The following is a 27,863-nucleotide window of genomic DNA, read 5'->3' on the forward strand; positions in this document are numbered from 1 at the left end:
CTCCTAGCCCACCCACCCACCAGAAGCAGGGTGAGTCAGTGGCAAGAGCCTGGGCTAAGGAGTCAGAGGTCATGAGTTCTAATCCCGACTCTGCCACTTGTCAGCTTTGTGACTGTGGGCAAGTCACTTCATTCATTCATTCATTCATTCATTCATTCAATAGTATTTATTGAGCGCTTACTATGTGCAGAGCACCGTACTAAGCGCTTGGAATGGACAAATCGGTAACAGATAAAGACAGTCCCTGCCCTTTGATGGGCTTACAGTCTAATCTTCACTTCTCTGGGCCTCAGTGCCCTCATCTGTCAAATGGGGATGAAGACGGTGGGCCTCGTGTGGGACCACCCGATGACCCTGGATCTCCCCCAGCGCTTAGAACGGTGCTCTGCACAGAGTGAGCGCTTAACAAATACCAACATCACTTCTCTGGGCCTCAGTTCCCTCATCTGGAAAATGGGGAGGAAGGACTGGGAGCCCCTTGGATAATAATGTTGGTATTTGTTAAGCGCTTACTATGGGCAGAGCACCGTTCTAAGCGCTGGGGGAGATACAGGATCATCGGGTCGTCTCACGTGAGGCTCCCAGTTAATCCCCATTTGACAGATGAGGGAACTGAGGCCCGGAGAAGTGAAGTGACTCGCCCACGGTCCCCCAGCTGCCAAGTGGCAGAGGCGGGATTCGAACTCATGACCTCGGACTCCCAAACCCGGGCTCTTGCCCCTGAGCCACGCCGCTTCTCCCGACCCCAGCGCTTAGAGCAGTGCTTGGCACATAGTAAGCGCCTCGCAACTACCCACCCAGCGGGAGGGGTCCCCGGGGCCGGCCTGGGGGGGGGGGAGGCGGGGGCGCGCCCGGGGTCGCGCACGCAGAGAGGGGCGTCGGGAGCGCGGCGGGCGCGGGGCCGGGCTACCGCGGGCGTCCGGCAGGGGGCGGGAGAGAGCGGCCCCCGCCGCGGCCCGGCCGTCTTTCTCCGGTCGGCCGCTAGGGGGCGCGGGGGGCCCGGGGGGATCCGGGGGGGGGGGCGGGGCCTCCGCACGGCCCCGCCGGATCGATCGATTTGTTCATTTCTGTGGATCGATCTCTCGGCGTGGGGTCCCCGCTGCGCGCCCGGCCCCCCGCCGCCGCCGCCGGCCCCGGGGCGGGGTCCGGGCATGGGGCGCGGGGCCGCGGCGGCCGCCAGCATCTCCCCGCCCGGGGCCCGGCGCCCTCCCCCCAGGACCGTCCTGAGCGGCGGCAGGCCATGGGTGAGTCTCGCCCCGCGCCCCGCGCCCCGCGCCCCGCGCCCCGCGCACCAAACAGCGCACCGCGCACCCCGCACCGCGCACCCCGCACCGCACACACACGCCCGGGGGCAGGCCCGCGCCAACGGGGACAGCCGCACCGGCCTCACCCCGACCCCCGGACCCTCCTCCCTCATTCCCGGAGATAGCGCCGCGCCCCCCACACACCTCCATCCCTCCCTCCATCCCTCCATCCCTCCATTCCTTCCTCCATCCCTCCATCCCTCCATCCTTCCATCCCTCCATCCTTCCATCCCTCCCTCCATCCCTCCATCCTCCGTCCCTGCCCCTCCCCTCCCCCCGGGGTGGTCCCTCTCCTGGGGGGGCAGGAAAGGCTGCCCGAAGGCTGGATGGGCCTCGCCAGGGCCGCCCTCCGAGGGAGCCCCTTCTCCATCCTCCCCCCTCCCTCCGTACCAAAATCTCTTCCTTTTTCCCTTCCCAAGGGGGGAAGGGGCCGGAACCCTCCCCCCCACCGCCCGTGCTGCCGGGGGTGGGGGTTTGGGGGAGGCCGATGCTAACGAAGTGGGGGGGCAGGGGTGGGGGCATTCACTCCAGGGCCCTTCGAGGGAGCCCGAGCCTGCAAGGGGAGGGGGTGGGGGGCCGGCCCCCGCCTGCAGAGCCGCGGGGGCAGCTTCCTAGGAGAGACCCCTGACCAAACCGGGACGAAGGGGAGGCCGATCTGGACCCTCCGGACCCCCCCGGGGTCCACCCACCCCCAGGGCCGGCGAGGGCCCCGGACCCGCAGGGCTGCCAAGCCAGCAAGCGTCCCACGGGGGGCCGGGCCTGGCCGGCTGGGCCAGGGGACCAGGGGAGGAGAAGAGGAGGAGGAGGAGGAGGAGGAAGAGGCCCTTCTGGAGAAATGGACAATCTGCAGACCCCCCCACCCCCCAAACCCTTCCCCCATCCTCTCGCCCCTCACTGCTTCCTCCGCTTTCCGGGAGAGAGCGAGTGGCGGACCCAGGCCCGGAGCCAGTGGGGTGAGGGGCAGTGGCAGGCATTCATTTGTTATATATTTACATGTGTATATATATATGCACATAGATACATACATATATATATAGACAGAGAGTTGTTCTGGAACAGGCTGTGTCTGTGTGTCTGGGTGTGTGTGCCTGCGTCCGACTGCCAGCGTCGCGAGAGTGAGGTTTGGGGTTAAGCACCGTGAAGGAGGGGAGATGAGAGGATGCATGGGCTGTGGCTTGCCGGGGGTGGGCGGGGGGCCCCCATAATCCGAGGGTCGGCCAGTGAAGGGGAGACCCTTTCCCTGCCACCGCCCCCCACCCGGGCACCACTCCCGCACTCCCCCTCCAGCCATCCTGGGCCGAGGCGGCCGGAGGCAGGGTCCGGCCCGGGTGGGCCTCTGGTCTGACCCGCCGTGTCTGCCCGTGACCTCATCTAGACAGCGGCGGGTCTCTCCCCTCTTTCTCCCCGTCAGCCGCCCACCCCCCCGACACCCGTCCCAACGCCTCCTCGGGAATAAGACCCTGGGGAACGGGTGAGCTGGCCTCTTTCGGGAGGTTGATTCTTGCTGCTACTTGCTGAAACCCTAGAGGTGGCCGCCACCAGCAGTCGAACGTATTTATTGAGAGCTTACTGTGTGTGGAACACTGTACTGAGCGCTGGGGAGAGTCCGCTGTAACCACCGCGTCCGGGCCCCGAGGTGCTGAGCCCATCGTCGTTGCTGTGGAGTCTTATCCCTCCCCTGGGGCCTGAGCGGAGCAAGTGAACCCCACCCCGCCGTCCTAGAAATAGTGGATGCCGGCACGGTCGGTTGTAGAAAACTGACCCCAAGAGGAGCCGCTTTAACGATTAGGCAAAAGAAGCAGCTCCTCTAGGCCCTCTTCCTCCGAGGGGCACCGGGGACCGCCCCCCTCTCCCGGCCATCCTGACATCTTTCCCCATCTTTCCCCAACCCGCAGGCCCGGCGGCGGGCAAAAAATATCCCCGAACGGTCTCGGGGAGAGGACGGGCAGGCTCTGGAGAAGGTGGGAAACGGCCCTGAGTCACGCTTTCCTCTCCAAGACGCCTGTGAGTGTCCTGCTCTGGCTGCCAAGACCCAGGGGCCTTAAGGGCCTCCGAAGGGAGTGGATGGCCGGTGAACCCCGATCCAGCCGGGGCACCCCAATCCAGCATGTTCCCGACCTCCAGAGGTGATATTGAGTTGGGGTATGCTTGGTACAGTGCTTTGCACGCGGTAGGAGCTCAGCGAATTCTACCGGATGCGTGCAGGACGGCAGGTCGGGAAACCCTCCGGGCCAGGGGAGGTTCGGGGTCCTGGCCGGGGGTCGGAGGGGTTGCCCGGGGCGTTGGGAGAGGTGGTGCTGATGCAAAGGTATCGTGGGGCCCCCCTTTTCCTCCAGAGGGGCCCTCCCCAGGGCTTTTTTTATCCCGAACCGCGTGCCAGCTTGGACTGGGGACGCGTCTAGAGACGGACAGATCCCCGCTTATTTGTCCCGGTTGTCGACAACCCTAGGTGTCGGTGTGACAGAGAAAAGTTTTCTGGACATTCAAGCCATGAGGGATCCATCAGGCGTTCCCACCCCCGCTCCCTTGAATTTTGTTTCACGCTTTTATCTTTCCAGATCACTTTCCCACTGATGATCTTAAATTAACCTCCCAACGTCCCTTTGGGTAGAGAGACGCAGTTACTATGGTGCCCATTTTACGGATGAGGAAAGAGAGGCACAGAGAGGTTTTTAGATCATTTGGCCAAAGTCACTCGGGAAAGCAGATCAAAGTTGGGAGTGATAGTAACGGTGGTGATAGCGGTATTTGTTAAGTGCTATGTGATTCTATTTATTGCCATTGTTCTTGTCTGCTCGTCTCCCCCGATTAGACTTTAAGCCCGTCAGAGGGCAGGGACTGTCTCTATCTGTTGCCGATTTGTACATTCCAAGCGCTTAGTACAGTGCTCTGCACATAGTAAGCGCTCAATAAATACTATTGAATGAATGAATGAATGTGCCAAGCATTGTAGCAAGCACTGGGATAGAATCAAGAAAATCAGATGGGACCATAGTCCCCGTTCTACCTGGGACTCCCAGTCCAAGTAGGACTGGGGCAGGTGGTGGGGGCGAACGGCATCTTCTACCCTCTTCCTCATTGCAAATGCAAACGTGGTCAGGGGCCTAGCTGTGAAAGCGTGGTGGAATTTAAGATGGAGGCCCCAGTCGCTTTCCCCCAGCATCCCGGGAGCAGGGCCCTGCTCGGGAAGTTTTCCTTCACAACTGGGTGGCGGGCCGCCCTCACTCCCCCCTCTTCCTCTCTGTGCCTCCCTTCTGTCTTGGCCGCGGTCCTCTGGGTTGGGCAGCTGGATCCTGGCTACTGGGCTACTGCGTGGGTGAGCCGGAATGGGGAACGGACAGACCTGGAGAGGGAAGGGAGGGATGGTGACCCCGGGAGTCAGAAATCAGCTGTGGCGACCTCAGGAGTCAGAAGTCGGCTGCGAGGACCCCGGGAGTCAGAGGTCGCCTACGGGGGACCCCGGGAGTCAGAGGTCGGCTGTGGTGACCTTAGCATCGCCAGGGTAGACTTAGGAGAGAAGTTTATTTTGATCCGAAAAGATATACGCTAGCTGAAGGAGCTGCCCTAATGTAAGAGGGACTGTAAGCTCTCTGTGGGCAGGGAATTCTTCTGATGATGGTTATGTTGTAGTCTCCTAAGCGCTTAGTACAGTCCTTTGCACACAGCGCTCAGCAAATTCGATTGAGCGAGTGAATGAGTGAGAGGTCGAGTCAGAGGTCTTCCGCGGTGACCCTGGGAGTCAGAGATCAGCCGTGGAGACCCCAGGAGTCAGAGGTCGGCTGTGGCCGGGCGGTGAGGGACTTTGGCGTGTGGGAGGGCAGGATGTGAGCCCATCGTTGGGCAGGGATTGTCTCTATCTGTTGTCCATACCTAGGACTTAGTACGGTGCTGTGAACATAGTAAGTGCTCAATAAATACTATTGAATGAAAGGATGTCTGTGTGTGTGTGTGTGTGTGTGTGTGTGTGTGTGTGTATGCGGTGTGTGGGTATCTTCAGCCAGGGGTGTGGAGGTGTGTCCTGGGCTTTTAGTCTGTAAGCTCATTGTGCAGAGGGAATGTGTCTGTTATATTGTTATAACATACTCTCCCGAGCGTTTAGAACAGTGCTCCACACACAGTAAGCGCTCAATAAATCCGATTGACTGTGCCCTCACTTGTGTCTGGTCTCTAAGAGCGAGAACAGAGTAAACTCGGTCTCCGACCCTTGCCTCGAGCTCAGACACTGTCCCACGTGGGGTTCCCAGTCTTAAACTCCTCCAAGAGGCCTTCCCTGACTAAGCCCTCCTTTGTGGGACGACCTGATCACCTTGTATCCTCCCCAGCGCTTGGAACAGTGCTTGGCACATAGTAAGCGCTTAACAAATTCCATCATTATTATTATTATTATTGTTTCCTCTCCTCCCTCTCCCTTCTGCCTCACCCTGACTTGCTCCCTTGATTCATCCCCGTCTCTCAGCCCCACAGCCTTTATGTCCATATCTGTCATTTATTTAATTCTATTAATGTCCGTCTCCCCCTCTAGACTCTAAGCTCACTGTGGGCAGGGGATGTGTCTGTTTACTGTTAGAATGTACTCTCCCAAGCACTTAGTACAGTGCTCTGCACACAGTAAGCACTCATTAATGAATGAATGAACAGATTTTACAGATGAGGCAGCTGAGGCACAGAGAAGTGAAGTGACTTGCTCAAGATCACAGGGCAGGCGAATGGTGGAGCCGGGATAAGAAGCCCAGTTCCTGCCTCCCACGCTGGTCGTGCAAGGCTGATGGTGGCCCACCCCGTTCCTGCCCCCGTGGGGCCCTGGGTCATTCCCCGCCTTCCCCCCACCGCCACCGACCCACACCCTTTCTCCAACTTGGAATGCCTTCCTCTGTCCTCTTCCTACTTGGCCTCACTGTTTCGTGGGAGGATTTTTGCTGTGTATCCCCCATTTTGGTTGTGTCTTGAGCCACGTTGATTTAATAATAATAATAATAATAATGACAATCATTAAGATATTTGTTAAACGCTTTCTATGTGCCAAGCACTGTAGTAATCACTGGGTTTCTCCTTTTGCATGTCCCCTCAGTGCCCGGGATGCCAGACAAAATGCCAAGTTTGATGAGGAGGGGGGATGGAGCAAAAGGAGGCAGCCTTCCCCTAAGACCTGCCCCCCCAACCCCTTTGATGGTATTTTTTAAGCACTTACTATATGCCTGGCACTGTACTAAGCACTGGCGTAGAGACAAGTTACCAGGTTGGACATAGTCCATGGTCCACCTGGGACTCACAGTCTTAATCCCCTTTTTACAAATGAGGGAACTGAGGCAAGGAGAATTGAAGTAACTTGCTCAAGGTCACACAGCAGACAAGCCTGGGAATCAGAAGATCATGGTTCTAATCCCGGCTCTGCCACTTGTCTGGTGTGTGACCTTGGGCAAGTCATTTCACTTCCCTGGGCCTCAGTTACCTCATCTGTAAGCTGGAGATTGAGACCGTGAGTTCCACTTGGGACAGGGACTGCGTCCAACCCAAGTTGCTTGTATCCACCTCAGTGCTCAGTACAGTGCCTGGCACATAGTAAGCGCTTAACAAATACCATAATTACTGATATTATTATTATTATTATTATTATTATTAAGTGGCAAAGCTGGGATTAGAACACAGGTCTTTCTGACTCCCAGGCCCGGGCTCTACCCACTAGCCCACACTTCTTCAGCTTCTCACAGTCCGGCTCCTCTGGTCTTGACTCCGATGGGATCCGGAGAGGAGGGTCCCTTCAGGCCCTAAGGACTTTCCAACCAGAGGGCCTGGAATACTACCGGGACTTCCCGGTCCCGAAGGGAGGATGAGGCCAACCTGATTCCTTGTTTGTTTTAAATAAGTGTAGGGTCTCTTGCATCTAAACCATGTTTTTTTTTCCATTCAGAGTTTGCTATGACCCTCTCCCTGAAGTTTTAGTTCTCCATTCTGAGTCAGCCAGCCGTTTCCCTCCTCTCCCCCAACCACCGATCAGGACTGGGGGGTTCCAGGATTTTGGGGCAAGTATGGGGAAGCAGAAGGGCTTGGGAGTCAGGCGACCTTGGTTCTAATCCTGACACAGCCACTTCTTTGCTCTGTGACCTTGTACAAGTCACTTGACTTCTCTGTGCTTGCATTTCCTCATCTGTAAAATTAGATAAGACACCTTGTTCCCTCCCACTTGGACTGCGAGAGCCCCACGTGGGACAGGGACTGTGTCCCACCTGATTATATTGTATCTACCCCAGTGCTTTGCTCAGTATTCATTCATTCAATCGAATTTACTGAGTGCTCACTGTGTGCAGAACACTGTACTAAGCGCTAGGAAAGTACTCGCCATAGAGTAAGCCCTTTAGCAAATGCCACCTAGTAAGTGCTTAACAAATACCCAGTCAGATAATTGTATTTATTGAGCGCTTACTGTGTGCAGAGCACTGTACTAAGCACTTGGGAGAGTACAATCCAACAATAAAGAGTCACATTCCCTGCCCACATGGAGCTTACGGTCTAGAGCTGGGGGGAGACAGACATTAATATGAATAAATAAATTACAGATACGTACGAAAGTGCTTGGGAGGGTCTGGGAGGAGGGATTTGTGTTATCATTATTAGCACCAATTAGCTTTATTAGTATTATAAGCCAAGGACACTTGAGAGGCAAGAGGAGAGCAGGGACCCTTTCCCCTTTACCTACCTCCGGCCCGACTGCAGTTCACGTGCTCAGAGTTATTTATTTATGTATAGAGTGTGCGTCTCCCCCTCTAGACTGTGATCTCCTATTAGGTAGGCAATGTGTATTTTTGTTGTTGTAGCGTACAACGAGCGGTTAGTACGGTGCTTTGCGCACAGTAGGTGCGGAGTAAATACGATCGAATGAATGAATGGCACAGCTGGTCTTGCTCAGCAGACAGGCCTCCCGCAGCAGACCGCAGCCTTCCGCTCTCTAGGTTGGACCATGGAGTTGGCCAGGCCCGGCCTCCCCTTCTCTCGGTTTGTTTTTTGTTTTCTCATTTAACGCTATTTGTTAAGTGCTTACTATGTGCCAGGCCCTATGCTAAGTGCTGGGGTAGAAACAAATCGATCAGATTGGACACAGTGCATGTCCCGTGTGGGGCTCCCAGTCGTAACCCCCATTCTTCAGATGAGGTGACCGAGGCACAGAGAAGTGAAGTGATTTGCCTACGGTCACCCAGTAGACAAGTGTCAGAGCCGGGATTAGAACCCAGGTCCTCCTGACTCCCGAGCCTATGGTCCCTCCACTAGGCTACGCTGCTTCTCACCTCTAGACCGTAAGCTTGTTGTGGGCGGGAAACGTGTTTACCAGCTCTGTTATACTATACTCTCCCAAGTGCTTAGTACAATGCTCTGCACACAGCAGGTACTCAATAAATACGATCGATTGATCGGAAGGCCCCGGCGAGACCAGGATTATTATTATTATCATCATCATCGTTAGTAATGACGATAATAATTGTGGTATTCGTTAGGCACTTACTGTGTGCCAAGCACTGGGGTAGATACAGAGCAATCAGGTTGTCCCACATGTGTCTCGCCGTCATAATCCCCATTTTCCAGATGAGGTAACTGAGGCCTAGAAAAATGAAGTGACTTGCCCAATATCACACAGCAGACAAGTGGCAGAGCCGGGATTAGAACCCACCTCCTCTGACTCCCAGGCCCGGGCTCTTTCCTCTAGGCCGCACTGCTCCTCATGTTAAAGCCAGGCGCCTACCTCCTGCTCCCAGGCTTTGGTGCCGGGGGACGGGGAGGGTCCGGAGGGCCTGGCGTCCGGCCCGGGTGGGCGGCAGGGGAGGAGGGGGTGCTCGGCGGCCGGCCGGTCGACCGGGGCGCGGGGAGGGGCGACGTGGGTGTCGGTCGTCAAGCCGCACCAGGGGGACCACACGTGCGGGTCGCCTTGCCCTTCTAGGGGCTCTCCCTGTCTCTGCCTGGGTGCCGGCGCGCCTTATGGGCATTTGCCTGGCCATCCGGGGGGTGGGAGGGCGGGGGAGCAAAGCGGCCAGCAGCGGAGCCTCGCTTGCAATCTCCGCCTCTCTTTCCTTTGTCTGCCTCTCGGCCTCTGCCGTGCCCCCCTGCCCCTCCTCTGGCCCGCGGATTATTTGGGTGGCAGAGCAGGATTCTCCGCATGCCACGCCTGGCTTTCCCACCCCCGAGAAGGCTCTCTCTCCGTCTCTCTGTCTCTCTCCCCGTCTCCCTCTTCCCCCCCCAGATGGCAATTTTCAGCTTCTTTCGGTCCTCAGTGCCCCTTGAGACCACTGGACTGAGCTGACAGAAGCTGCGAGATCTGGGGGTTGGTGGGGGAGGTGGGTGCCGAGGCCGGGGCCTATCTGCCCCCCAGGCTGGTCCGCTCGGAGGTGGGGTGGCCTGCTCACAACGAGCCCGTGTTGGAGCCCGTGGTCTCTCGCGGGACGGGCAGCGGGAGGAGCGGAGAAAGGCTGGTACCGAGGGTGGCCCTGGGTGGGGGCATCTTTTAATGAGGCTGTGGGGGGAGGTGCTGAGGGGTATCAGCCCCCCCACACCCCACCGAGCCCCCGCCCCGGATCCAAACCGGCCCCTGTGGCCCCCTTGGCCTGGGAGTGCAGAGGCCGGGGCCTGAGCTTCCTGTCCCCGGGGGCCGGATACTCCGAGGCCGCTCGGGGGCTCCCCGAGGAACCCCCGGCCTGGCTGGGAACAATCCAGGCGGCCCCTCCTTCGGGTGCCACTAGAGCCCCTTCCCCCTCTCCGCCCCCCAAGAGAATGCCATCTCCGGTCAACCAGTGCCCCAGGGGCTGGAGCAATGGAAAAATTCTTTCAATTGAGCCATTGAGGTCTCCAAACAAAGCCTTGCACACATCCTATCCTCCCTCCCCCCCGCCCCGCACCCCTGCACTTAGTCTGTGTCCATCGCCCGGTGGGTCAGACCCTCAGATCCTCACTCCTGCCTCTTCCCTGGGGAGGGTCCATCTTTCCCTCCCCCGTCGCCGGCCGACCCCTGGCCGGACTGGCCGGGCTGGCGGCCTCTTCATTTATAATTTACCCGTGGTCACGAACCCCGGGGGAGAGCAGCCGAGGGCCCGGCCCCTCATCTCCTCCGCCAGCCGTGGGCAAGAGGCCCGGACATCCCTGGGGCTCAGACCCCCACCCCACCCCGGATCCCCACCTACAGAATGGGGGTCACAAGAAGGGGACGGGAACGATGGGAAGAAATGGGGTCCTGCCCAGCCTCGTGACTCGGTCGGGGCTCCAGGCGGCTGGTCGTGAGGGGCCGGGGGCTTCCTCCCGGGAAAGATGGGCGGGGACTCTGGGAGAGAGGGGGACCGTTTCCACCTTGAACACCGTGCGCCTGGCTGGCGTGAAGCCTCCGGCTGGGCCGTCGGAGGTCCTGGCCTCCTGGGAGCCTTGGAGGGTCGTCATCCCAGGGGTGGGGGCGGCAGGTGACGGTGAGGAGGGGGGGACGAGGTAAGCACGACCATCCATCACCAAGTAGCAGCTGAAACAAGATGACGGGCCGCTGGAAGGTGGGGGAAGAGCAGCCGAGACTGAATTTATGGTGCAGTCTCTGACCAGAGATAAGGGCCCTGGTGAACTGAGAGATGCAGGGAGGCATCTCAGCCGGTCGTATTTATTGAGTGCTTACTGTGTGCACAGCACTGTACTAAGGGCTTGGGAGAGGACAATAGAACAATTAACAGGCACATTCCTTGCCCACAATGAGCTTACAGTCTAAAGGACAGGGAGCCCCATGTGGGTCATGGACTGTGGCCAACCTGATCAGCTTGTATCCACTCCAGTGCTTAGTACAGTGCCTGGCACACAGTGAGTGCTTAACAAATGCCTTAAAATAAAAAATCAGAATAGTCCTCATGCCGAACAGGGGTGGGGATGGCTAGGCAGACCAGGTCAGAATCCAGAGGTCCCAGGGGCACTGAATAAATAATAAATAATAATAATAATGATAGTATTTGTTAAACGCTTACTATATGCCAAGCACTCTTCTAAGCGCTGGGGTAGATAGAAGGTTATCAGGTTGTCCCATGTGGGGCTTACAGTCTTCATCCCCATTTTACAGACGATGTAACTGAGGCCCAGAGAAGTGAAGTGGCGGAGCCAGGATTAGAACCCACAACCTCTGACTCCCAAGCCCGTGCTTTTTCCACTAAGCCATGCTGTTTCCCAAAAAGACCAGGAGCTGTTCTCCTGGTGGACACGCTCTGGGATCAGTCGAATCAATCGTATTTATTGAGCGCTTACTGTGTGCAGAGCACTCTAGTACATGCTTGGGAGAGTACAATTTAAAAGACTCATTCCCTGCCCACCACGAGTTTACAGTCTAGAGGAATGGGTAGCACCCAGCTTCCTGCCCTGTCACCACCCCTGGCCTGCTGGCGGGCCTTGGGGAAGTCACTTGGCCACTCCGGGCCTCAGTTATCTGTAAAGTGGCTGTAAAATGAGAAGCCGTTTCCTCCTTAGAGGCTAAAGAGATTATAATAATAGTGGTATTTGTTCAGTCCTTTCTGCGTGCTGAGCAATATGCTAAGCGCTGAGGTAGATAGAAGGCAGTCGGGTCAGACGCAGTCCTTCTCTCACATATGGCTTGCAGTCAAATGGGGAGGCAAAACCGGGTCCTCACCCCTCCTTGTACAGATGAGGAAACTGAGACACAGAGGGGTGAAGTGACTTACCCAAAGTCACCCTGCAGAGAAATGGCAAATAGCGGAGCCAGGATCATAACCCAGGTCTCCTTATTCCCGGGTCCGGGCAGGGAAAAACAATCAATCGAATTTACTGAGCACTTACTCTGTGCAGAGCGTTGTACTAAGAGCTTGGGAGAGTCGGATATCGCAGAGTCGGTAGACACGTTCCCTGCGCACAGTGAGCTTACAGGCTAGAGGGGAAGACAGACATTAATGTAAATAAATAAATGACAGATATGGATATGGTTATGAGTGCTGTGGGGCTGAGGGAGTGGTGAATAAAGGGAGTAAATCCAAGCACAAGGGCGCTCACCTCCTCCAAGAGGCCTTCCCAGATGAGCTTCCCCTTTTCCCTCTGCTCCCTCTCTGCCCCCCACTTCACCTCCCCTCAGCTAAGCCCCCTTTCTGCCCCCCTCCCCCCCTTTCCCTCTGCTCCTCCCCCTCTCCCTTCCCCTCCCCTCAGCACTATGCTCTCCGCTCATTTGTATATATTTTTATTACCCTATTTATTTTGTTAATGAGCGTGGCTCAGTGGAAAGAGCACGGGCTTTGGAGTCAGAGGTCATGAGTTCGAATCCCAGCTCTGCCACTTGTCAGCTGTGTGACTGTGGGCAAGTCACTTAGCTTCTCTGTGCCTCAGTTACCTCATCTGTAAAATGGGGATTAAGACTGTGAGCCCCACGTGGGACAACCTGATTCCCCTCTGTCTACCCCAGCGCTTAGAACAGTGCTCTGCACATAGTAAGCGCTTAACAAATACCAACTATCATGTACCTCCCCTTGGTTCTATTTATTGCTATTGTGTTTGTCTGTCTCCCCCGATTAGACTGTAAACCCGTCAGTGGGCAGGGATTGTCTCTATCTGTTGCCGAATTGTACATTCCAAGCGCTTAGTACACTGCTCTGCACATAGTAAGCGCTCAATAAATATTATTGAATGAATGAATGACTGATGCAGAAGGGAGTGGGAGAAGAGGAAATGAGGGCTGTCAGGGAAGGCCTCTTGGAGGAGATGGGCCTTCCATAAAACTTCGAGGGTGGAGAGAGTGGGTCCTAAGCTTTTCAAATGCACCCCTCCAAAGGAGAACCCATCCTATCCCAAGATCTTCTGGGATGGAGCAGGACGGGCTAGTCAATTAGTGAGTGCCCGAATCAAGTAGGGAGTCAAGTAGCCCTGACGGGTTTTCAATCAGTCAGTCAATCAATCAATCAATGGTATTCTCATCCCGGTTCCCCTCTGTTTTGTCTCCTCGCTATGGGCAGGTTCCACCTCCGTGGGCCAAGTCGGCAAGAACTGATCCCTACCAGGGACTGGGGCCTTCGGTTAGGAGAAAGAAGCCTCCTTCTTTAGAGTGTCCAGGAGAGAATCAACCCTCCCTGGACCAATGGACTTTCCCCGCTTCAGGAGGAGAGATCTAATTTTGATCTCACCCGTTGGCACTTTCCAGCTCTGGATGAATTTATGGTGCTGTCTCTGACCAGAGATAAGGGCCCTTGGTGAACTGAGAGATGCGGGTAGGCAGTTGGTGGCTGAAAGGGGGCTCTGCCTGGATGGGGCCCTGCCCCGCTGAGGTGGGAAGAGCCAAGAAGTCTCCGGCACAGAGAGAGAGAAAACGTGAGCCTGCCTTCCCCCTCCTGGAGAGTCCAGGAGACAGCGGCGGCCGCCCTGTTCTCCGTGAGCCCCGAGTCCTGTCCGGTGGGGTTTGGGCCTCCCGGGCACGAGGGCGTGAGCGGCAGGGGATCCGCCCGGCTGCGGCACCTGACTGGCACTGCCCATCCTGGGGAAAGGGTTGGGAAGACCAAATTCAACTTTACAGCTCCTGCAGCTCCCCGGATCCTCCATACTGCTTGACAAATAAGCCAGGAACGCTCCCCCTTCCACCCCGTCCCCTGCTCTAATTCAGTCAGTCGTATTTATTGAGCACTTACTGTGTGCAGAAACTGTACCAAGCGCTTGGGAGAGTACGATACAATGATAAACAGACACATTCCCTGCCCACGGTCAGCTTACAGTCTCTTCTCTGACTGCCCTGAAAATCCCTCCTGTGGGGTTCCAGAGACACATTCCCCTTTCCCTCTGAACCCGCTCTCAGTGCCCAGCCCGGGCTCTGGTGACCCGTCCTCTCTTGGAAGCGTCTAGGAGGGGAGGGGGAGGCAAAAGAAAGCCGGGGCGTTGTCAGGGGCTGGGTCCTGGGATGGAGAGAGAGGGCCGGTGGAGAGGAGAGGAGTGGGATGAGAGGAGATAGAAGGAGAGAGGTCTAGGCTCTTCCTCCGCGTCCTGAGTGGGGTGGGCCGTGACCCCAGCCCCAAACAGCCCTGAAGAGTCCGGTGGGATCATGGGGTCCTTCATCAGAGGCATCGCTCCCTACGGCCCGGGCAGGGAGGGATCGGGGCGGGGGACTTTTCGGGTCGCTTGGTCGTTAGCCAAAAGTGTGTCTGTCTATCCAGGTAGGGGGCCGGTGGCCCCGGGCCCCGGCCCACTCCCCGCTCCAAGATCTTGGGTGAGATTCTGGGAAGGAGGAGGAAGATGAAGCCCCCACTGGGAGGGGAGACCGGGAGGGCGATGGGGTCGGTTCCTTCAGGGCCCGGAGGAGAAGGGCCAGTCATCGCCGTGAAAGTACCGGTGGGAGTGTCGGGGCAGGGGCCTGAGGTCGTGGGGTGCGGACCGGCGAGTCGGTCGATTCCAGTCTGTGGGTTTCCCCGGTCGGCTCGGTCCCGGGCCCTGGCAATGGGCGTCTCATTGTTTGTTGAGGTATTACTGGTAGGGCAAGGTCCCCGCTACCGTAACTTGGCAGTACAAGTTAATTGGGCTGAACAACGCACAACCCAACAGCACTTTTTGCCTTCGCGAATCAGCCCTGGGGGGGGGGCCCGGGGCATCCCAGCTTGCTCTACTGCCCTGTGACCCCAGCTCTTCCCAGTCTGGCCCTGTTCCTTGGGGGCGGGGAGGGGGCGTCTTCCAAATACCCAACCCAAGTCAGCAAAGAAGGTCCCCTGACTCGAATCATCTCCATTTTTCAAGTTTCAATGAGGAGACGTAGGTCAGCTGTCCGCTTCGGGGCTTAGTGGTAAGAGCATGGGCTTAGGAGTCAGAGATTGTGGGTTCTTATCCCGACTCCTCCGCTTGTCAGCTGTGTGACTTTGGGCAAGTCACTTAACTTCTCTGGGCTTCAGTTACCTCATCTGTAAAATGGGGATTAAGACCGTGAGCCCCACGTGGGACAACCTGATTACTTTATATCAACCACAGAGCTTAGAACAGTGCTTGGCACACAGTAAGCGCTTAACAAATACCATTATTTGAGAAGCACCGTGGCTTAGTGGAAAGAGCACGGCCTGGGGAATCGGAAATCATCGGTTCTAATTCCGGCTCCGCCACTTGTCAGCTGTGTGATTTGGGGCAAGTCGCTTAATAATAATAATGTTGGTATTTGTTAAGCACTTACTATGTGCCGAGCACTGTTCTCAGCGCTGGGGTAGACACAGGGGAATCAGGTTGTCCCACGTGGGGCTCACAGTCTTAATCCCCATTTTACAGACGAGGTAACTGAGGCACCGAGAAGTTAAGTGACTTGCCCAAAGTCACACAGCTGACAAGTGGCAGAGCCGGGGTTCGAACCTATGACCTCTGACTCCAAAGCCCATGCCCTTTCCAGTGAGCCACGCTGCTTCCCCCACGCTGCTTAACTTCTCTGGGCCTCAGTGACATCGTCTGTCAAATGGGGATTAAGACCGTAAGCCCCACATGGAACAACCTGATAACCTTATATCTATCCCAACGCTTAGAACAGTGCTTGGCACATAGCGCTTAACAAATACCATCATTACTGTTATTATTCTCTGTTTGGCCATTCCAAGAGAGCCCGGGGTTGCCTTCTGGAAACTCATCGCTACCTGCTCTCTAGCTGGCTCCGACCCACTTGGGAACACAGACTCCCTGGCCGGACGGCCCCTTCTCAGCGGTGCCCGGGGGGCTGGGCCGGGGCCGGCGGGGTGTGGGTCTGTCGGGATGTTGTTATTGTGTTATTTATACCGTACTCTCCCAAGCGCTTAGTACAGTGCACACAGTAAGCACTCAATAAATGAGTTTGACTGACTGACTGAGCCGGCCCCGTGCGAGCTGGGAGAGTTGGACTTTGTCTTCCTGCCGGTTTTTGATCTTGCTCTGCACATAGTAAGTGCTCAATAAGTACAATTGAATGAATGAATGAATTCCTGTCCCGCGTGGGCGCCCAGGCTCAATCCCCATTTTACAGCTGAGGTCACCGAGGCACAGAGAAACGAAGAGACTCGCCCAAGATCACACAGAAGACAAGCGACTAGAACCCAGATCCTTCTGACTCCTGAGCCTGTGCTCTAGCCGCTAGGCCACGTTGCTTCTCGTTCTTGTTTTCCAAAGGGCAGTTGAAAACCAAGATGTTGGCAGGTGAGGGCGGCGGGGGCCTTCAGAGACCTGTGGAGGGGCAGAAGGGGCAGGAGCAGAGTGGGGAGAAGCAAGCAGGGTTTGCCCCTGCCTGGCTGCAGGCTATTGAGAGAAGGAGGGGCTCCCTTGGGGGCCAAGAACTGTCCTAGACGCCCCCCTCCTCCCCGGTAGCCTTCTTTCTGGAGACAATCCCCCCCGGGATCCGGGGAGAGGTGGGGGCACCCGTCGGGTGTCTCGATTCCTGTCTCCATCCCCCTGAAGAGCAGGGAGACTCAGCACTAGTATTTAGCCCGTGCAGGTGGCCCAGTGCCCCAGGAGAGAGTGGGAGAGGACGGGGGACGAGCGGGGGAGAACGGGGGACGGGTCGTAGCCTGCTCGGAGGTGTCCCAGTGGCCAAGAAGAAAGGGAGGGCGAGAGGAAGGGGCCAGCAAGAGGGGAAGGAGGAGGAGGGGCCAGCCGGAGCCACAGCTGGGAAGCTCTGTTCCCGGCAACGTCCGGGTGCCAGTGTGGGAACCTGCTGCGGTTGCCAGCGGACTGGACCATCTCAGGAGCGGGCAGGGGGCCAGCGGGTAGGGGGGAAGGAGGGAGAGTCTGGCCCCCTCCCCGGGCTCCTATCACGCAGCCCAACCCTGCTTGCTTCCCAAAGGAAAAGAGGATTCGCCGGGTCGGGATGGGGGGGGAGAGGGGAGTGGACTGCAGTCTACTCCGCCCAGGGGGGGTCACTCACCCTCAAATGGGCTGCCCTTATACATAGAGGCCCCTCCCACTCCCCCCATCCCCAACTCCACCTCCCAGGGGTTCCGTCCTCTCCAACTCATGGGCTCTGCTGGTTTTTAGCTTTTTTTTTAAAGGTATTTGTTAAGCGCTTACTATATGCCAAGCACTGTTCTAAGCACTGGGGTCGATACAAGCTAATCAGGTTGGAGACAGTCCCCGTCCCACAAGGGGCTCCCAGTCATCACCCCCCTTTTACAGATGAGATGACTGAGGCACAGAGAAGTGAAGTGACTTGCCCGAGGCCACACAGCAGAAAAAGAACAGAGTTGGGATTAGAACTCGGGTCCTCTGACTCCCGGGCCCATGCTCTTTCCACTAGGCCGCACTGCTTCGTGAGTGGCGAGCTGGTTGATGAGATGGCATGGCCAGGGATGTGGGGACTACTCAGGGCATGCCTCCGGGAGGAGGTGGTTTTTCAGAAGGATTCAGTTTCTTTATCTGTAAAATGGAAATAATCATAGCTGCCGCTCCGTGCGTCACAGAACGTCATGTGGGGGAAATGAAATGGCTCATGGAAAAGCCCTTTGGGAAGATAAAAGCAGTTTACAAATTACATCTATTACTATCATCATCGTAATTAATGTTGCCACACACTCCCCTGGAGCCCAAGTTTTCCCCATTCTAGTTGGTGTTAAGTCCTCCTCCAATCCTTCCTGCTTCACCGCGGAGCAGCCGCGGAGGTGGACTGGGGAGAAGGCCGACCTCAGACGCTCAGGTCCTCGATGGTAGGGATGGCATCTTCTCCTTCTTCGGATTGCTCCCCCGACGCCTAGTACAGTGCTCTGCTCTCCGCACGCACTCGGCCAACGCCCGAGAGAGGCCTGGAAGCCGGCCCTGGGACCGTTGAAAATGGCTCCTGTCTGAGGCGAGGCCCCCTGGAAACGGGCTTCTCTCCTTCTGCCCCTCTGACCGTGGGGGTAGGGGAAGAGAGACGGAGACGGAGAAAATGGGCAGGGCCAGCCCCTCAGCATGGGCAGGAGCTGCCCAGGGCCCTGAAGAGCGCCAGGTTTGTGAGTCCCCGAGGCGGGGAGCCCCGGGGTGGGACCGGGGGCCGTGTCTGCCTCAACCCCTCATAGAACCAGCAGCCCAACTGCCATCCCTCAGAGCCCAACTGGGCCCGAGGACGGGAACCAGAGTTAATGGAGGCTCCCGGGAGGACTCCGGGTCCGGGCTCCGCGCACCAGTGGGTTGGGCCGGTGCTGCTGGCATAGAGTCCGTTCTCCATCGCCACCCCCCCCCCCCACCGCCGACACACACCCTGCCCAGATCCTCTCTTCCTCGTCCCTCTGGGGCCCCGCCAAAGAGCCGGAGCCGCCAGCCGAGCCGGGAGCTGGGGTGGAGAGGTAAGGAAGGGTGGAGCGGGATGGGACGGGACGGGGTGGAAGAGGCTGGGGGGATCTCACAGAGTCTCCTCGGGGGATGGAAGCGAGCACCTGTCCCTTGACCCCCAGCAGGTTTACCTCCCTCTCCCCCATCCCCTCGGCCCCCCCAGGCTCCTCCCAGGACAGACTCCCGTGCTCTGAGCCGGCGAGGGGCCTCCTCCTGAGGACTTGAGATTCTGACCTCAGCATCACCGTTCTCCTCTCCATGGCTGCTCCCCGGCCCTCTGCCCTTCCCGTCCCTCTCCGCTGAGGTCCCTTGGACCGTGGTGGGGGAAGGGAGCTGGCCAACGTGTCCTCCGGTGGGCGGGGTAGGGGCTGTCTCTTCCCCCTGCCTCCTCCCTCAGACCCAGAAGTGTTCCCCTCACCCTGTCTTTCCACTCCCTCCCAATAGCAGGACCTGTTTATCTGGCTTTTTCACCTTCGCTCTCCACAACCCGTCCCAGACCCCTCTGTATCCAAGCTTCCCGAGCTCCGGTTCAGAGGGAAGGTCCTCCATCTTTCGGGGACCCCCAAGCCTCACCCCACAAAACCCGGGGAGGAGGTGTAGAAATCACCCCCTTCACCAAATCTCTCATTGCCCCTATCCGCGTCACCCGACCCCTCCTCCCCTCTATGGGACCTTTGACCTTGAGGAGCTCCCGAGCATCTGAGGATCACAGAGCAGAGGGCCCTGCTTGGCCGGGGGAGAGGAGGTGAGAAGATGCCCTGGCTCCCAATAAATGTGCTATTTATTCAGCGCTTCGATGTGCCTGGCACTGTGCTCTGCTTGGGTGGATAGAAGATAATCAGGTCGAACCCAGCCCCTGTCCCACACAGAGCTCACCAAGTGGGAGGGAGGCAGGTATTCAATCCCCATTATATAAGAGAGGAAACTGAGGCACTGGGAAATGAAGTGACCTGCCCAAAGTCACCCAGCAGGCAAGTGCCCGAGCTGGGATTAGGAGCCAGTTCCCCGGGCTACCGGGTCCCCTCTCTGTCCACTAGCCGCTTCCTGAATGGGGGGGCGGGGGGGGCGTATGTGGCCAGGGAGGCGTGGACGCGTGTCTGGTCACTCACGGGTGGCCGGACTGTGAGGATCTGGGGGAGGGACTGGGTCTCCCCACCAAGAAGGCCCGGGAAGAGGGGGCACCGGAGGGGCAGAGGATGAAAGTGTCAGCCAAACTGGGGCCGTGGGTGGATAGAAAGGTTGCAGCGGGAGGGAGTCGAGGTTCCCCCCCGGGTCAGGTGACTAGGGGCAAACTGCAGGAATTCCCTCCGCGGGTGGCCGGCAGCAGAACGTGGGGTCCCCCCTGCTGTGCCCCGGGGCTCAGGATGCAGTGGAGGTACGTGATTGGCCGGTGATGGAGGAGGCCTAGTAAGTACTTAACAAATACCATTAAAAAAATAAAAACTTGTTTTAACGTGATCTGTGCATTCCCACCTTCCTGGCTCTGGAGCTAAGGAGGCATCTAATAATAATAATGATGATGATGACGGTATTTGTTCAGCGCTTATTATGTTCCAAGCACTGTTCTAAGCGCTGAGGGAGATACAGGTTTATCAGGTTTATCAGGTTGTCCCAGGTGGGGCGCACAGATTTAATCGTCATTTTACAGATGAGGTAACTGAGCCACAGAGAAGTGAAATGACTTGCCGAAAGTCACACAACCGACAAGAGGCGGTCACGACCTCTGACTCCCAAGCCCGTGCTCGGACCTTCCATCTTGTTATGGCTTCCTCTTGGACCCTGACCTTGATGATGTTCTTTCTCCTTCAGCCTGCCCGGCAGAAGCTCTTCCGATTCCCCTCGTCGTTGCCTTCAGGTCTCTCCTGGCTTTGTGGGCCCCAGATTCCAGGGCCCGGTCCCCTCCTCCTCCCTCCTCCGGCCTCTCAACGCCAGAGTATACCCCGAGCGAGGCGGTCGACGTGGTTATCCCCATTCACCGTGGGACTTACTACAGTGCTTGGCATAGAGTGAGGATTTAACTCCCAGGTCCACACTCTTGCCACCAGATCAGCTGTCAAGGAGAGGAGAAAGCTGAAAGAGGATGAGGGAACTGTACTCATTCATCTATTTATATCAATATCTGTCTCCCCCTCTAGACCGTGAGCTCGTTGTGGGCAGGGAATGTGTCCGCTTACTGTTATATTGTACTCTCCCAAACATTTAGTACAGTGCTCTATACACGGTAAGCATTCAGTAAATATGATTGGAGAAGCAGCGTGGCTCAGTGGAAAGAGCACGGGCTTTGGAGTCAGGGCTCATGAGTTCGAATCCCAGCTCTGCCACTTGTCGGCTGTGTGACTGTGGGCAAGTCACTTAACTTCTCTGTGCCTCAGTTCCCCCATCTGTAAAATGGGGATTAAGACTGTGAGCCCCACGTGGGACAACCTGATTCCCCTCTGTCTACCCCAGCGCTTAGAACAGTGCTCGGCACATAGTAAGCGCTTAACAAATACCAACATTATTATTATTATTTTTATGATTGAATATGATTGAATGAATGAGTACTCAAGCCACAAAGAGATTTTGTGTGAGCGTGTCCTGCCCTCTACACTATAAGCTCGTTGTGGGTGGGGAACACATCTACCGACTCTGTTACATTGTTCTGTCCCGAGCGTTTAGTCTAGTACTCTGCCCTCAGTAAGGGCTCAGTAAATATCACTGATTGATTGACCGACTGAGCAGGAGGGTTAGAATTTAGGAAGAACTTCCTCTCTGGGCCAGGAGACCCCGGCTTCTGAACCTGTAAGAATCACGTCGCTACGGGAGAGTGTGGGGACTAAAAGCCAGCAGAGGGAAGGCGGATCCTGTCCCGGCCTCACCGGTGGGCAGGGATCGAGCCGGAAACGGATCCTGAGTTGGTGGGAGGGCGAGGCGTCCCGGCTCAGGAGATTACTCTGCAGAGATTGGGCAGCCCCTTCCCCGCTCAGGTCAGGGTCTGGCCAACAGCTGTTGTCCTTTTAGCTCCGGGCAGCCTCTGCCTACCTCTAGAGAAGCCTGGAGGGACTGTGGAACGGTTGACCTCCTGGTCGCTTCTCCTGTGGAATCAGGGAACATCACCCCAGAACTAACGCTCTTTTTTCCTTTTCTTCAACTCTCTCTGTGTCACCCTGACTTGCTCCCTTTATTCATCTCCCTTCCCAGCCCCACAGCACTTATGTCCATCTCTGTCATTTATTTATTTATTTATATTAATATCTCTCTCCCCCTCCAGAGCATAAGCTGGCTTTGGGCAGGGAATGGGTCTATTCTATTGTTATACTGTACTCTCCCGAGCACTTAGTACGGTGGTCTGCACACAGTAAGTGCTCAATAAATGCAATTGATTGACCCTGCACTCCTAACTTTTCTCATTCGTTCATACGATCGTATTTATTGAGCGCTTGCTGTGTGCAGAGCACTGTACTAAGCACTTAAAATGTACATTTCGGCAACAGATAGAGACAATCCCTGCCTGTCTGAAAGGGGGAGACAGGCAGCAAAACAAAACAACTAGTCAGGCATCAATACCATCAATTATTATTAATAATAATAATGTTTCCCTCTCATATTTATTCATTCAATTGTATTTATTGAGCGTTTACTGTGTGCAAAGCACTGTTCTAAGCATTTGGGAGAGTACAGTATAACAGTAAATAGACACATTCATATCCCACCAGACACCGCTCAGGCATGAATTCACCCCAGTCCGTCTTGGGCCTTCTGATATTTTCTGCGGGTCGCCTTGTGCCCTCTAATCTAAACTGGAGCCTCTTAGCTTAGTTAAAGTTTAAATTTTCCACTTTAATTTTCCATCTAATTCAATTTGAATTCCGGCCAGGGGCCGTACGGGTCCGCTCACAGTCCTTCGCTGGCTCGCCGAGCCGAGCTCCGCCGGGGTCGGGCCCGCGCCCGGGGTCACAGGCAGCTGCTCTCCGCCAGTGGCGGGGTCCGGGCTCCCCGGCTCGGGGCCGACGCGGTCTGCCGGAGGAGCTGAGGACCCCCTGAGGCTCTGTGAGTCCACCTTGTTGCTGTCTTCTCCTTCGGACCTTCTCCTGGCCATCTTCTCCTTCTCCTTCTCTCCTATTTCTCTTCTCATGCCTCCGTCCCCTCTGTGCCACCCCTCAACTCTGTCCCACCCCCCTCTCTTTCTCAGCACCCCGCCTCGCTCCCCTCTGTCTCACGCCCCGTCTCGCCTCTCCCCCCGCCCTCCTGCCCCACTTCTTCCCTCTGCCCTCCCCCTTTCCCTCTATCCCATTCTGCCCTTCCTGTCTCACCCCCTCCTCCGCCCCCATCCTCCATCCCACGCTCTTCTCTGTCCCTCCCCCACCATAGTCTTCCCTCCCCAGCCCCCCCAACTCCAACCCGCGGCTGAAGAGCAGGACCCCCCTCCTTGCTGGGAAGACCCCCCCACACACACACACATACCTTCCCTCCCACTCTCCCCCACTGTGAGAAGGAGCAGTGTCGGACAGGCCTCTTTCCCCGGGAAAGGAGACCAAGGAAAAGGGGAAGATGGAGAAAACAGGCAAGGAAGGGAAATGGCTACAAGGTGGGACAGCAAGTAGGAGTAACTTTTAGGGAACTAGATTTCTCAGTGTAAATAATAATGATAATGATGTCGGTATTTGTTAAGTGCTTACTATGTGCACAGCACTGTTCTAATCGCTGGGGTAGATACAGGGTAATCAGGTTGTCCCTCGTGAGGCTCACAGTGTTAATCCCCCTTTTACAGATGAGGTAACTGAGGCACCGACAAGTGATTTGCCCACAGTCACACAGCTGGCAAGTGGCAGAGCTGGGTTTCGAACCCATGACCTCTGGCTCCCAAGCCCGGGCTCTTTCCACTGAGCCACGCTGCTTAAGGAACAGACTGGTTCAATCAACCAATGGTATTTATTGAGCGCTTACTGTTGGTGGAGCACTGTACTAAGCGCTTGAGAGAGTACAATATAACAGAGTGGGTAGACCCGTTCCTTGCCCACAGCGAGCTTAGAGTCTAGAGGTTCCCCTTGGGCAGATCCGAACAAATGATGAAGAAATGAAACAGTGTGTGGGGGAGCGGCGGGGGGAGACCCCTTGAATGTCCTGGGCCCCGGTTGGGGAAGGGTATGTTGGAGGAAGGGGTTCAGGGAGGGAGAGGACTGGGCATTTGACAGACGGTTGGCTTACTAGCTCTTTTATTAATAATAATAATAATAATAATAATAGTAATAGTAATAATAATGTTGGTACTTAGTAAGCGTTTACTATGTGTCAAGCACTGTTCTAAGCACTGAGGTAGATACAAAGTCATCAGGTCGTCCCACGTCGGGCAAACAGTCTTCAGCCCATTTTACAGATGAGGTCACAGAGGCCCAGAGAAGTGAAGTGACTTACCTAAGGTCAAGCAGGGTGTGGTTCTGCATGAGCCACCTTGGGTTTGGATCGGAACCGAATTGGCCCTGGGATCCCCGGCGGTGGCGGGGAAGGCCCGTGTTCGTGGGTGGTGGGCTCAGGAGCAACCCCTCAGTCTGAGCCCCAGCCCTTCCCCCTCCCCGCCCCCGGGGTCCGGGTTCTGGAGCTCGGAACTCCCGGGCCTCGGGCCCAAAGACTCCGGTCCTCCCTTCTGACAAGTCCTTCCCTAGGAGGTCTCCCAGGGTCCTCCCCCTGTACCCCCCAGCTCTCTCCGTCACCCCCCACTCACCTCTGTCATCGTGCCCCCTTGGGGACTCCCTCGCCCCCCTTCCCCTCCCCCAGCTGTAGCTGGAAATTCGCCACAGTGCACTGGGCCTCCCAGATGACGGGGGGTTGAGGCAGGTGAGCGGAGGCCGCGGCCTTACGTGGGCGAGGGGCGAGCGGCCGGGCCGCCTTGCGGAGGGCCCGGGCCACCCCGGGGAAGAGGCGAGGCGGCCCGGAAGAAGAGAAGGGACCGGAACCGAGAGGCCGTGGACGAAGCAGAAGCCAGACGATAGGGCTCGGGGCGTGGGGTTGGGGGGCGAGGGGCGGGGTTCCCTCCCTCCCTTTCTGGGGCGGAGGGGGCAGGCTCCGCGAGGGATCGTCCCTCCCCATTGCTTAGAGCAGCGCTCGGCACAGAGTAAGCGCTCCGTAGGACACCGTCAATTGATTCGTTGATTCTACCCGGAATCCGTTTGCCGGGCCGTCTCCCCGCCTAGATCGTAAGCTTGTCGAAGAGGGGGATCGGGGCTGCCGAACGTGTCGGACTCTCCCGAGCGCTCCGCACGGTGCCCCGGTGAGGCTTCAGAACAGGGCCCCCCCCCGCCCGACACCGTCCCCACCGCTCCCCACCGTTTCTGGGGCCGGGGAGGGGGTGGGGATGCGGGGCCCGCCCCCGACGGCCCCGGACCCCACGCGCCGGCTCTCCCTCCCGCACAGGATGAAGATGAGACGCCACAAGCTGTTTCTGACCCTGTGTATGGCCGGCCTGTGCCTCATCTCCTTCCTGCACTTCCTTAAGGCCCTGTCCTACGTGACCTTCCCGCGGGAGCTGGCCTCGCTCAGCCCCAACCTGGTGTCCAGCTTCTTCTGGAACCACGCGCCCGTGACCCCGCGGGCCAGCGCCGGGCCGGCCGGGGGCCCCCCCGAGGCGCCGCGGCCCCCGCTCTCCTCCCACTCGCCCCTGCTCCAGCCCCTGCCGCCCAGCGGGGCGGGCGAGGAGCTCCACCGGCTGGACTTCGTGCTCCCGGAGGACACGGCCGACTACTTCGTGCGGACCAAGGCCGGGGGCGTCTGCTTCAAGCCGGGCACGCGGGCCCCGGAGAGGCCCCCGCCGGGCCGGGCGGACGACAGGGGGGCGGGGGCCGCCTCGGGGCGCCCGGGCCGCCGGCCGCTGAGCGGGGGCGGGGGCGGGCCCAAGCGGCGCCGCAAGTGGGTGGAGTGCGTGTGCCTGCCCGGCTGGCACGGGCCCAGCTGCGGGGTGCCCACGGTGGTGCAGTACTCCAACCTGCCCACCAAGGACCGGCTGGTCCCCCGCGCCAGGCCGCGCCGGGTCATCAACGCCATCAACGTCAACCACGAGTTCGACCTGCTGGAGGTGCGCTTCCACGAGCTGGGCGACGTGGTGGACGCCTTCGTGGTCTGCGAGTCCAACTTCACGGCCTACGGCGAGCCGCGCCCGCTCAGGTTCCGCCAGCTGCTGCGCAACGGCTCCTTCGACTACATCCGCCACAAGGTCCTCTACGTCTTCCTGGACCACTTCCCGCCCGGCGGGCGGCAGGACGGCTGGATCGCCGACGACTACCTGCGCACCTTCCTGACCCGCGACGGGGTGGCCCGCCTGCGCAACCTGCGGCCCGACGACGTCTTCATCATCGACGACGCCGACGAGATCCCCGCCCGGGACGGCGTCCTCTTCCTCAAGCTCTTCGACGGCTGGACCGAGCCCTTCGCCTTCCACCTGCGCAAGTCGCTCTACGGCTTCTTCTGGAAGCAGCCGGGCACCCTGGAGGTGGTGTCGGGCTGCACGGTGGACATGCTGCGGGCCGTCTACGCCACGGACGGCATCCGCCTGCGCCGGCGCGACTACTACACCATGCCCGGCTTCCGGCGCTACGAGAACCGCACGGGCCACATCCTGGTCCAGTGGTCCCTGGGCAGCCCCCTGCACTTCGCCGGCTGGCACTGCTCCTGGTGCTTCCCCCCCGAGGGCATCTACCTGAAGCTGGTGTCGGCCCAGAACGGGGACTTCCCCCGGTGGGGCGACTACGAGGACAAGCGCGACCTCAACTACATCCGGGAGCTGATCCGCACGGGCGGCTGGTTCGACGGCACCGCCCAGGAGTACCCGCCGGCCGACCCCAAGGAACACATGTACGCCCCCAAGTACCTGCTCCAGAACTACCGGCGGTTCCGCTACCTGTTGGACAACCCCTACCGCCGGGCGGAGGGCGCGGGGTGAGGGAGCAGGCCGCGCGATCTGGCCTCCGGAGGCCGAGGCTCCGCTGCGGGGGGGTTTCTTTGGGGGTCGGACGGGGGGAGGGCGGGGCGGGGGTGGGGAGAGGCTAGGGGGGAGGGAGCGGGGTTCCTCCGGGTCCCCCGTGTACCCACGGCGGGAAGTCGAGACGCCTCCCCCCCCCCGCCCCGGCCCCCCGCCGCCCCCCCCGGGCGGGATTCCCGGTTGGGTTTCCCTGGGGGCCCCGGGCAGAAGGGTCCGAGAGAGTGGACCGTGTCGGGGGGAGGGGCGCCGGCGGGTCCGACGGGCATGGGCCGGGCCCTTCCGGGCCCCCGGCGTGGACACGCGTGTGAGGCCGGCCCAAGTACCGACGAAAGAGTGTACCCGCGTGAACACGTGTGAATGCACGGTTGGACATCCAGGGCCCCCGGGTGAAGCCGGGGCTCTTTGTTCCGAGGACTGTCTTTCGAGTCGGTGGAGAAATCTCACCCCCTGCCTCCCAGGCCGCAGACTCCCCCTCCGCCCAGGGGTCCGAGTGGTGGCGGGTGGGAGCGGGTGAGTTGGCGACCCTGGGGACCTGCTGGGTTAGTGAGGGTGAGGACACACACGTGGAGGGTGACTGACGTGCGCGTGAGAGCACACGCTGGGGAATGAGCGTCCCACGGTCCCATGTGTCTTTGGAGGGTGGCAGGCCTCAGGCGGGGCTGTCCTGCCTTCCGTGGGGATTTTGAGGCAGCCCCTTTCTCCGCGCAGGAGTCTGAGGAGAAAGGGGGAGGGGGAGCCCCGGAAGCAGAGGTAACGGGGGCCCGAGGAGGAACTGCGGAGAGGATTTTTGGGAAGTACGGCGAGGAAGGAGCCAGCCGGGGGAGGGACCCCAGTGTTGGAAGAAGAAAGGGACGCCAATCTCGTAAATCCCGCCACACCGAGGGCCCGGTTTCAGAACGGGAGGGGCGGGGGCTGCTACTCTGAGGGGCCCGGCCAGACCAAGGAGCTACCCGTGCCCCCTCAAGCCCATCTGGGAGTTTCGACTTCCTGTCCTCGTTTGTAGCTCCTCCCCCACGGGGTGGGAGTTTTCCATCTTTTTTCTGGGAAAATTTCTGGGGAAAGTCTCCAGGGAACCCAGGAATCTCTCGGTGCCACTGGGCAGCCTCAAGCCTGCCCCTGTCGTATCGCGGGGCCGCTGCTCCTTGGGGTGGCGGGGCTGAGCGGGCAAGGCCGCCGGGGGACGCCGGACCGAGTGACCCGAGACGCCGTTGCTCCCACCGCACCCCTCGGGAGACGACCCTTGCTCTTAGACCCACCCCAACACAGCCCTCCAAGCCTCCTCCTCCTCCCCCACCACCCGCTCTCCCCATCGAGACAGCGCTGCTCGGCACTGAGAGATTGGAGGGGCAGCAGGGCTGGCAGACGGAGGAAGGGCCAGGAGGCGCTGC

At 58.4% G+C, this 27,863-nt stretch overlaps 1 protein-coding gene across 2 annotated transcripts; it reads left to right on the plus strand.

The window, feature by feature from the left end:
• The first annotated feature begins 1,171 nt into the window (after positions 1 to 1,171).
• MGAT3 (beta-1,4-mannosyl-glycoprotein 4-beta-N-acetylglucosaminyltransferase) lies at positions 1,172 to 26,506 on the plus strand. Of its 2 annotated transcripts, none has more exons than XM_029079242.2 (2): positions 1,172 to 1,244; positions 24,915 to 26,506. In XM_029079242.2, the coding sequence occupies exon 2, from the start codon at positions 24,916 to 24,918 to the stop codon at positions 26,434 to 26,436; it is 1,521 nt and encodes a 506-aa protein (XP_028935075.1). In that variant the 5' UTR covers positions 1,172 to 1,244; position 24,915; the 3' UTR covers positions 26,437 to 26,506. The 2 variants fall into 2 exon arrangements, with proteins under 2 accessions (XP_028935075.1, XP_001519819.2); XM_001519769.4 differs by lacking the exon at positions 1,172 to 1,244 and adding an exon at positions 22,473 to 22,553.
• Positions 26,507 to 27,863: the final 1,357 nt, after the last annotated feature.

This window comes from Ornithorhynchus anatinus, chromosome 14, assembly GCF_004115215.2.
Source record: "Ornithorhynchus anatinus isolate Pmale09 chromosome 14, mOrnAna1.pri.v4, whole genome shotgun sequence".
Taxonomy (NCBI): Eukaryota; Metazoa; Chordata; class Mammalia; order Monotremata; family Ornithorhynchidae; genus Ornithorhynchus; species Ornithorhynchus anatinus.

What these genes read in the sequence shown, in the direction of transcription:
- MGAT3 (XM_029079242.2), top strand. Translation starts at nt 24,916, where the DNA reads ATGAAGATGAGACGCCACAAGCTGTTTCTGACCCTGTGTATGGCCGGC.